Source organism: Engraulis encrasicolus, chromosome 2 (assembly GCF_034702125.1).
Source record: "Engraulis encrasicolus isolate BLACKSEA-1 chromosome 2, IST_EnEncr_1.0, whole genome shotgun sequence".
In the NCBI taxonomy this organism is placed as follows: Eukaryota; Metazoa; Chordata; class Actinopteri; order Clupeiformes; family Engraulidae; genus Engraulis; species Engraulis encrasicolus.
This window is the reverse complement of record NC_085858.1, coordinates 25,863,657-25,874,559: the sequence shown is the minus strand read 5'-3', so window position 1 is coordinate 25,874,559 and position 10,903 is coordinate 25,863,657. Positions and strand designations below refer to the sequence as shown.

General features: G+C 45.7%; 2 protein-coding genes across 4 annotated transcripts in view; both read right to left on the bottom strand.

Annotated features, from left to right (window-relative positions):
• LOC134436140 (signal transducer and activator of transcription 5B-like) overlaps positions 1–1,075 on the bottom strand; it is a 139,019-nt gene extending 137,944 nt beyond the window's left edge. For both annotated transcript variants that reach the window (XM_063185196.1, XM_063185203.1), the window contains exon 1: positions 965–1,075. The gene's annotated coding sequence lies outside the window, so the exon portion shown is untranslated. The remainder of the gene's footprint in view (positions 1–964) is intronic.
• A 5,624-nt stretch (positions 1,076–6,699) lies between these two features.
• Positions 6,700–10,903, bottom strand: part of stat3 (signal transducer and activator of transcription 3 (acute-phase response factor)) — a 50,573-nt gene continuing 46,369 nt past the window's right edge. For both annotated transcript variants that reach the window (XM_063185215.1, XM_063185223.1), the window contains 2 exons: positions 9,604–9,704; positions 6,700–9,404 (listed from right to left, as the gene is read on the bottom strand). In XM_063185215.1, the coding sequence (XP_063041285.1) occupies positions 9,361–9,404; positions 9,604–9,704 (145 nt within the window). In that variant the 3' untranslated portion in view covers positions 6,700–9,360. The remainder of the gene's footprint in view (positions 9,405–9,603; positions 9,705–10,903) is intronic.

Below are 10,903 nucleotides of genomic sequence, written 5' to 3'. Positions count from 1 at the left end.
GGCCATGTGTCAAGAGAGTCCAATAACAGTCCCACCCAATAAGAAAATTGGGCACAAAAGACATGACGTAGAAGTCATAAACAGCTACACAATCAGTGGCACTGTGCAAACAATAGGCCTATGCATATTTTGCCTTTTTCCTCACGCATGATGGTCTGTAACTGTAACTGATCATTAGAAAAGGGTGCAAAAGAGCGTTAAATGCAACCCCCCATGTGATTTGAGTTGTTGTTGGCACAGTGACCTTTAAGTTTAAGGAGCCTACTCTAGTGACACACAGACTCTAAGTCAAGTCAGAGTGATTAGTGAATGAAAGGCAATCTACGTGATACGTGACTCCATTATATCCAACAAACATGCCCATAGATAATTTACGCGTCTGCCTGCCAACTCTACCAAGACCTAACGGTCCGCTCTAACGGTATTGCTGCTACGAGAGGGAAATATACTTCCTAGGGCAATGGGCAAATCCTGCGCAAAGCCTCTTAGAACGGTCAGTTGTTTATTTTACTTAAAACTGTTTTGTCGTGCTCCATATATCACGACAAGTTGAACAAGAATGATAGCATATTGTTACTTCACACACCGAACGCGCGCACACACTTGACAGCCGCGACCGAGGGGGTTGGGACTCTCCGCCTGTTGATCCGATCAAAAACTAGAAGCTTGCGAAACACCGGTGTCAAAGTATACGTAAAACCTCACGCGAGCAGTAGGTCAGCCCTATTTTCTTTCTCAACCGCGCTACCTTAAAATTACTTTCTGCTTTTTCGTGCGTAAAATATAGGATTAACGCGTATTTAGTCCACGATCGACCACTGTGGTCTGCTGGACTTGTCCATAACCGCGCAGCACTGACGGGAGTTTGTTTATAGAGCGCAGCGCTAAAAAATGTATTGCATCGAAATAAAATGACAACTCTTTGCAAAAACAAAACAAAAGCACTTCCAACATGTATTCCTACCTTGGCAGACCCGTCAACTTTGCTGTCCAGTGGCATAAACAACAGCAAAGCTCCAATTGCAAATACGTCCCAGAAAGACAGCCGCACTCCTCGTCTTTCTACCAGTGGGCTACGTAGTTTTTCATTTGCTTCTTCTCTCGACCCGCTAACCCCCTCCCTCTCTCTCCCTCTAACCGCCTACTTCCGGTGTCTTTTTTTCCTGTTTGATTTTTTCTTTTCTTTCCATGCGTTGCGCTGCTGTTCAAGCACATGCCGCGCAGCTCACACATGCTCAGAACTGGCGAATATTAGGCCTATGCCTACTCTGGTGTTCTTTTGTTTTTTCAATCAACATAAAGACCTTTCACCGACTCTTTTGAAGTTTGTTATCAAGTCCGACGATATGAAATGTCTCGTTGACAACTGAAATAAATCGGAGACCACTAAAGCAAAATCGCTTAAGTCGACAGGTGAACAAGACACAAACAATCAGTATGGTCTCATTTTAATAAAAAGAAAAATCATGATAAAGTTTAAGTACAAAACAGTATTTCATCCATCAGTTAGTCACATAAACACACCACATCACAGTTAGGCTATTACATTGGCAAATCAACATCCTCACCACTCCTTTTCTTTCAGCAGCTAATTCAGTTCAATTGATCTCAGTTAAACGGCAATGTGGCGCCATGAACTGTGGCAATATTTAAACTAGTTGCACATTGCCATCGACATGATAGCATATCAAATAGGCAAATCATGTGTTGAGGAAGTAAATTAAGCCCATTTTCCTAAAGAGTCACATCAGACGGCTATTCTACGCTTACTGTCAATTCTCCCCCCCTTTAGGTGTATGTATGTAGAGAAGTCAGTGAGTCCCTATGAGATGCTGAGTTCTGGAAGTCGGTGAAATCCTCAATTCACACTACATGTAAATAATGCAGCACACTGAGAACACAGTGACATCTAGTGTTACACACATGTAAGCACACTTGATCTGAAGTACTTCGTGTGGGACATCCTTTGACAGGTTGGTGTATTCAAAACAAAAGGTACAATAGATCTCTATTGGATGTAAACATCTAGCCTACATTCTGGGAATGGGAAGAGAGAGAGAGAGAGAGAGAGAGAGAGAGAGAGAGAGAGAGAGAGAGAGAGAGAGAGAGAGAGAGAGAGAGAGAGAGAGAGAGAGAGAGAGAGAGAGAGAGAGAGTGTGTGTGTGTGTGTGTGTGTGTGTGTGGCTGTCTTTCTGTAGAGCTGTCTGTATGTGCACGTTTTCAGCTTGGCTACTTGGTTGGTTAATAACTTCATAGACAAACTGTAGCGATACGAATGAACAGAAGTATTATGGGTGGGTCATACCAGGCTAGAGTACAGTATAGTCTAACCTGGACCTTCGGACGAACCGTACTGGGACTGCTACACCAAAGAGCTAGGCGCGTTGGCATGACAGCCAGAATGCACCCACAACCCTAGTGATGGCCACTCCATCACACTGTCTTCCCCTTTGGGAAACAGACTTGTACGCTTCACACACTTTTGGTGTCCCTCACGTACCACCCACCATACTTCTCCCATTTCAGGATGCAACACAATCCATGTTGGGGTCCCTCGCACCAGGGTTATCCATCACTGGGGCCCTCATATGGCTGACACAGCCGGGTGTGCTTCAGATCACCCCACTTCTGACACTCTTTGCAGCGACGGGAAGCAGATTTGCCGTGCTAGGACTCGAGCCCAGACCCTCTGGGGTACCATACTGGGGCTCTGTCTGCTACACCAAAGAGCCAGCCTCAGTCAAAGTGCACTCACAAACAGGGCCGCTGACAGCTTTGGCGGGGCCCAGGACAAAGTCATCTGAATTGGGCCCCCCACCCAATGCATCCCTAGCCTGGGAACTCCCATACTGCCTTTAGTTCTACACAATCGTTTTGATCTGAAAGACACTTGTGATTAGGTCTGGTATTAACCAGGCAAATGCATCCCAATCCCCCCAACACAATCCAATTCTGGGCACCCTCTCTCCCTGGGCCCGGGACAACTGACCCGTTTGTTGCCCCCCCTCCCTCCCTCTCTGTCAGCTTCCCTGCCCACAACCCTAGAGATATTCATTCCATCACACATACACACACGCACGCACACACACACACACACACACACACACACACACACACACACACACACACACACACACACACACACACACACACACACACACACACCAACGTTTTCATAAAATACCAACACGAAACAGCACAAAGTTCCCCATGGTTCACCACAGCTGCATTTCTCTGCAAGTGAGTGCAGTGTGGAAGGAACTCGAGCGGTTTTGTCTGCCGTGAACGGTGCAACAGAGTGAGAGGAAATACGCTAGATGTTGGGCAGAGGGAACAAGATTGCAAGGAAATGGTGCCACACACACACGTACGCACACACACACACACACTTGCATGCACGTACGCACACACACGCATGCACGCACGTGCTTGCACACACACACACACACACGTATGCACACATGCACGCGCCCACGTATGCGCGCGCACGCGTGCACACACACACACACACGTACACGTACACATGTATACGTACACACACACACACACACACACACACACACACACACACACACACACACACACACACACACACACACACACACACACACATGTATGCACACATGCACGCGCCCACGTATGCGCGCGCACGCGTGCACACACACGTACACGTACACATGTATACGTACACACACACACACACACACACACACACACACACACACACACACACACACACACACACACACACACACACACACACACACACACACACACACACACACACACACACACACACACAGTCTTGGAGAGGAAGCTGCACTCTCCTGAATCAGAAGCAGAAGTGACTTTCATAAGCACTAAGTTCCCTTTCCAGACAGTAAGTAAAATATGGGTGGCTGCCACGCCGCACACTAGCCAGCCAGCCAGCCAGCCAGGCAGACAAGGAAGGCCATAGCTCACACACACTCATACACACCCTCTCTCTCACACTTTCACACACATACACAAACACACACAAACACACACACACACACAAACACACACACAAAGACACATGCACACACGCACGCACGCACGCACCCACACACACACACAAATTCTCTATTTTTTTACCCTGCCCCCTTCTCTCTCTCTCACACACACACACACACACACACATACACACACACACACACACACACACACACACACACACACACACACACACACACACACACACACACACACACACACACACACACACACACACATCGAGGCAGGCCATCTCTCAGATGTAGGGCTTTATTGATTGGCTGGTCTGATTGGTGGCTTGCCAGGCTGACGAGATGGCTGCTGCTGAGTCAACACGCGGCACATAGTAGGGAACGCTTTTCATTTGTACACCCCCATGCAATCTCCTGCTGGGGTACAAGCACACACCCACGCACACGCACCCACACACACACACCCATGTACGCACCCATGCACGCACACATACCCACGCACACACACACATACTCACGTACACTACGCGCACACCCCCACGCATGCGCACACACACAGGCTTGATTGCACACGTGGTCTTTTACGCAGGGGTGAAAGTAATTTTTGTTTCTTACCGATGCTATACCCCACCACCACCCGCAAACAAACAATAAGCAAACAAAGTAAACATGAGCATTACATATCAATAATTGCTGCATGACTATTTCAGGTGTCTCTTCATAGGAGGACACTTGTCTCAAATGGCATAGTGTGGTTGTATGTGTTTTCTACTGAAACAGCAGACATTACCTTTTTCAAATGTGGGATTTTGGACAGCATTAAGCCTATTCTCTTACCGGTACTGCGCACCAGCTGTAAATTATATACCGGCGCTGCGCACCTGTGCACACCCGCCTACTTTCACCACTGGTCTTATGGCATGCAACCATGTGCATGCACAGACACACAGGCTCGTATGCACACATGCTTGCACGTGGACACATCCGTACGAGCGCACAAACATAAACACATAAACATTCATTCTCACTCATTCTTCCCCTTACATGTCACTGATTTTGCATGCTTCCCCTTTCATAAACCGTGTTGGGAAACAATTTGATCCAGTGGTGTAGTCTACTTTTTTGTGGTGGGTATACTGTATATTTTTGTGCTATTCTAAATAATGGATCAATCAATTATAAGTGGGTATACTGAAATCCCTGACATTTTGAAGTGGGTATACTGCGTATACCTGCGTTCTACGTAGACTACATCACTGATTTGATCGACCCCCACAAAATCGTTTTAATACGTACCAACAGATACTCACACATGTATCTCTCCAAATCATTTATCTGAAACATACTGTGGCCTCAAACTGTGAAATGTCCATGGAATCAGCAACTTGTACACCCCCATATGCTTTGTCTCTCTCTCTCTCACACACACACACACACTCTCTCTCTCTTTCTATTATCAATCTAATACAAACCGCAGACTCATTCCCTGTAGTGTCCATGCAGTCTAGATGAACACACCACATAATCTCCTGCAGATTGGCAGTCAGATCTCATAGAGAGGGACTCTAACATGAGCGGGTTTATCATGAGATGTGTGCATAATCTCCTGACACCAGGTGCAGCAATATCCAGTCATGGGTGGGTGACAGCCTGGCGATCAGTGTTTAGGCCTGCTGTAAGCTCTCCAAGGCTCTCACTTGCACCGCACATTGTTAGCTCCATGTTTTACTCATTCAGTATTTCTTCCCAGCAGGACCTTTTCTGAACAATGATAATAACGACACCAGTAATAATAATAATAATAATAATAATAATAAATATATATTTGGAAGAGAATTTCTAAACCCTCAAGGTCCCTGTACAACATTAAAACATCAATCTTTGTCTTCTTCTTCAAGGTTGTTCAAAACAACCTAAGTTTCCGACAATAGGAAATGCTTTGGGGAGCACTGAACATCCCTTTTCACAGTCGGCATAATGGAAAGCAATAAGTGGCCGTTGTCATGGCCAAGTTTCATGAAGTCGGGGATAGCTGCCTGCTGTGTCTGACCCCTGTGGCCTCAGGCTATAGATCCTCCTACATGTCTAATCCCCCTCCTCCATCCTAAGTAGAGCTTATTTATCACAGTAGTCGGAGCCCACTACAGTACAGTACATGTTGCTGGTCACTGCTTGAGGTCATGACTTGTACTTTTATGATTATACTGTACATGCCATATGCCACCATGCACGGTACCAGAGGAGGCCTGCTGTAAATAAGATCTTCTTACTGATCGGATTATTGGCCAAGTAGGAGGATCCATAGCCTCAGGTTGTTCCCTGTCACCTTTTGAGGTCCTGTGGTCACTGACTTCTTTTTGTTTAAATGACTCATGCTACATGTCATTATGCATGCTACAGAAAAGCTCTTCAATACAACTGTATGTACAATTCTATTTGATATGTGACAGCTGTGATGACATAACTGACGGAAATGTTGTAATTAAGCTAAGAATACACATTATGTTTTCATATTGTGTGTGGGAGTAAAGTGTGTGCAAAGACCTACCTTGACATATGGGTCAGTCATTGGTGTATTTAGTATACACTGCATTATAAATGTAATACTTTGTAATACGATATCCAAACCGCACCTGTGAACAAGCAACCTCCCCCTCCCAAGATTAGCTTTCATCAACCACAGTCCATCAAGGAATACAACAGCAAGCCAGCGTTCGTGGGCTACCTCATCACTTTAATGAAATGATCTGCAACACTATTTACAGGGTGTGCAGATGGACACGAGCAGGATTCACCAATAGGCCCTGTTTCAAACAGACAGACATATAGTACAGGTGTGTGGACCACACTACATACACTACATTGTTTTTTATTTTATAAAACATTATAACACATTAAGCAGAGAATTGGGAGAAAATGAAAATCAAAGAAATGGAAGAAATCCCCAAAACAGGGTAGTTAATGGTACGGTAATGATGAATGGATATCTTGGCAGCCGTTTTGGTAGTGAGCTTTAGAATTTGTTTTTAGATGGGGTTGGGGGTCACACTACCCCAATTAGGACCATCTGCTGCTTAACCCCAGGTCAGGAAATCCCAATCCAAAAGCCTTCTCATTAAGGGAGGAGATGGGTAGGGGATAGAGTGGGGTGGGGTGGGGTGGGGTGGGGTGGTGTGGAGAAGCTTTAACACTTCCAAAATGTCAGGCTATGAATCTCAAAACGAAAACGAAAACGTTGCACACGGAGGAAGGCACACGCCGAAACGCGTCTGTGCACAAAAAATAAAGAAAAAAGAAAAAAATTGATGCAAGGTGCGCCCTTGTATCAATTTGGGACAGCACCCTTAAAAGTTATCAAGAAACCTGAGTGAAGCCTGCTACCTACTTGATTATGAATCTCAAACGCAAATCAAGGCTCCTTTGCTAACTCTCCCTACCTCGATCCCCCGTCCCCTTATATCGAAACCCCTCCCACAACCCCCATCCCCGCTCCCCCAGTGGCAACCTTTTCCAGTGAAGCGACCGCCAAGGGATGAGGTGCAGGAATGGGGGCCTGATGCAGTCAGATAAACGGCAGAGCAATGGCTGATGACACCTTGTGAAAGGCAGAATAGCAATGAGATGACCTTTTTCTCATTTGGCAGCACAGGTGACACTGAAGAAGGCTCTGTGCAGCCGAAACGTCTGTCATGTCAGTCCCTGCAAAGTTAAAATAAAATAAAAACCACAAGAAAGAAGAAAAATTGAGTGCGATCCATTCCCTGCAGCACAGTGAATAGAAAAAAATATCCCACAAATGACTTTGTCGGCAGCCACTGCCTGTTTTTTTTTTTTTTAACCCGTCTTTCTTTCATCTAATTTTAAATTTGGCCTTCATCTTTTCCTCCTCCTCTGCTCGGAGTGTGACAGGTGGGCACCTGCAGGCTGTTCGAGGTGAGGGATCGGGCGAGGAGAGGTGAGGTGAGGTGAGGTGAGGTGGGGTGGGCTCAAGTGGTATGAGGTGGGGTTGGGCTCAGTGTTGCCAGATTAGGCTGTTAATTGGGCTTCTTGGGATGGCCGTCTGCGGGTAAAAATGGCATTTTGCAGGAAAACTCGCCCAATCTTTCCCATAAACATCAATAGAATTGGGCGGGATTTAGTGCTTCCAGGCGGGTTTTGAACATTTTTTGGACTGGAAATCATCAGTCTCATCTGGCAACACTGGTTGGGGTGGATCTTGGGATGCTTTTAGGACATCCAGCCCTGACGCTGGGGAAGTCTGCTGCCTAACCCCAGCTGATCCCCGACAGGCAGCAAGCAAAAGAAAACAAAAAATATATAATATATATTTAATATTTATTTTAATAACATCATGTGGAATAACATGAAGAAAAAGTGTCTCAAGGCAGAAGAGTCTACAAACTCTGTCGAGAAAGAGAGGCAGAGAGGCAGAGAGAGAGGGGGGCAGAGAGAGAGAGAGAGAGAGAGAGAGAGAGAGAGAGAGAGAGAGAGAGAGAGAGAGAGAGAGAGAGAGAGAGAGAGAGGTGAATCGGGACGAGGGACAGGGGTCAGGGGAAGGGATGGGATGTTTTCAAATCCCCAAAGGGCCCCTAGGAAGGGGGAAGGAGAACAAAGCACCAAGAGGATAAAAATATTACGAGGCATACAGTAGAACACTCCGGAGAAAGAAAGAGAGTGTATGAAGAGTAAGAAAAGAGAGAGAGAAGAGAGACAGACGGACAGACGGGCAGAGAAACTCTAGAAAACAGTTCAGGTTAATATAGGGGTACAGCTTTCCCTTACTATAAGTCTTTACACAGAGCTAGCTTACATTGCTTTCTGCTATACGAAAAAATATAATCATTTAAAAAAGGCCAGAAGACAGACAAAACACTGACAGGAAAAAAAAACTATATAGACTTTTTTTTTCTCTCCTAGACATTTCATCACAATGGCTTGCCAGTTCAGGGGGGTTATGCTAACCATTCAAATTTGTAAAACACACACAAGAAAATAAAATTACAAACAGTGTTTTCGAGTCATTCTTTAAACTGCTGTGAGCACCGAGCAGCAGAACTCAAAAAGATGCTAAAACTCTTGTTTGTTTGCGTTGTGTTGCATGTCTTTAACTTCAAAACCGCTAGAGCCAACATGGCTCCTTTTGACACATCATGGATGAAAGGGCTGGCCATAAACTCCATGGAAACCGCCGGAAACTGACTTGTGGCCAATAGCAACAAGTCACAGCACCCATCATTACAAGCTTACTATGTACAGCCTATTATGTTTTTCAATTTCTTTTAAAAAATTGAGAAAATCAACAAAATAAAAACAAAACATCTGATTAAGTGATGTTGTCTTGTTGTATCGGCATAATACACATCTCCAACGTAGACTATGATGTCATATCCTCTGTCATGTCCAGGGTGGTGAGGGATTCTGGGGGAAAAACAGGAATGCACAATTTAGCAAGAGATTGGTATTAACATATCCATGCGTCCATTGACGCATGTGTGTTTGTGTGCTATACCCGGGTATGTTATTTACTGTATACTGTTACTGTTTTCGTTTTATATATTTATACATACACACACCGTATTTAGTACATGTAGTGTGTGTGTGTGTGTGTGTGTCTCACCGAGGTGTGCTGGGGTGGCATCTGCAGCCTCGTTATGCATGAGGGAGTCGAGGGTTCGCGGTGACATGGGGAACAGGTCGCTCGTGTTGCCAGAGTTAGTGCTGAAACACACCAGAGCAGACGAGGGCACATTAGGTCGACCACAATAGCAGCTCTATCAAGTCTGTCTCCATCTCTCCATCTATCCATCTCTCTCTCTCTCTCTCTCTCCATCTCTCTCTCTCTCTCATGAAATCAACAATCTCTCGCACACATTCACAACTTTTGGATGCAAATGTTCCCACACATTAATTGCATGCAACAGCATGGTCATGAACGTGATTAAATCTTAAGGACCGCAGGAAATGAGTCAAATGTGAGTTTTGGTCTCACACACAGAACACAGGGAGATGCAAAGATAGGCAGGAATCCAGACGCAGACAGAAAAACATAGACAGTTAGGCTATGGTTACACTAAATGGGCTTCTGCAAAGGCCAAGCAAGCTTGCCACAAGATGACAATATATGATGACATTGGAGAAAGTGATTTACAGAAATAGGGAAGAGAGCCTACACATAAATGACAGCAGACAAGTGCACACACACACACACACGCGCGCACACGCACACGCACACCGGTGTTAGTATGATGAGTGAAAGACACAGACGACACCCACTGCTACAAAACAGCAACACGGAGAGAGAGGGGGTGCCAGGAGAGCCATGCTTCACTGATTCATGACTGAATCAAAAATACTGGATAAGAGCAAGATATCGCAAAACACGCCCACTCAATGCAAAAGCGTGTGCTCAAGTCGGGTCTCCTAAGGGGGCATTGTCCCCTCGTTCTTCTTCTCTTTTTGAGGTGTTTGCACAAGACGTGCGCTACCGCCATCTACAGCCTTAAGGGGACTTCATTTATTCTCAACCTCAGGACTCCGAAGGTCGCCTAACCGAAGGTCTCCTAAAGGGGCGTTCACCCGACATAAAGTGGATACCGGAAAAGAAACAAAATGACGCTTCTTGTTAGATCCTCCTTCTTTGACTGAATGACCACAAGGGAGAATGGTGACTAGTGATTAATCTCGACCGGCAAGTCCACTCCGCTCCGTCTAGACTATGCATGTACATGTACACTACACTTAAACCCTGTTGCAGGGCAGCTATTTAGTTTTGGGTGAGGGGTCAGCCGTGGCCTAGTGGTTAGAGAGTTGGTATTTCAATCCAGGGGTTGCCGGTTCGAATCCCCCTGACCTCTCCCTACACCTCCATCCATGGCTGAGGTACCCTTGAGCAAGGCACCTAACCCCACACTGCTCCA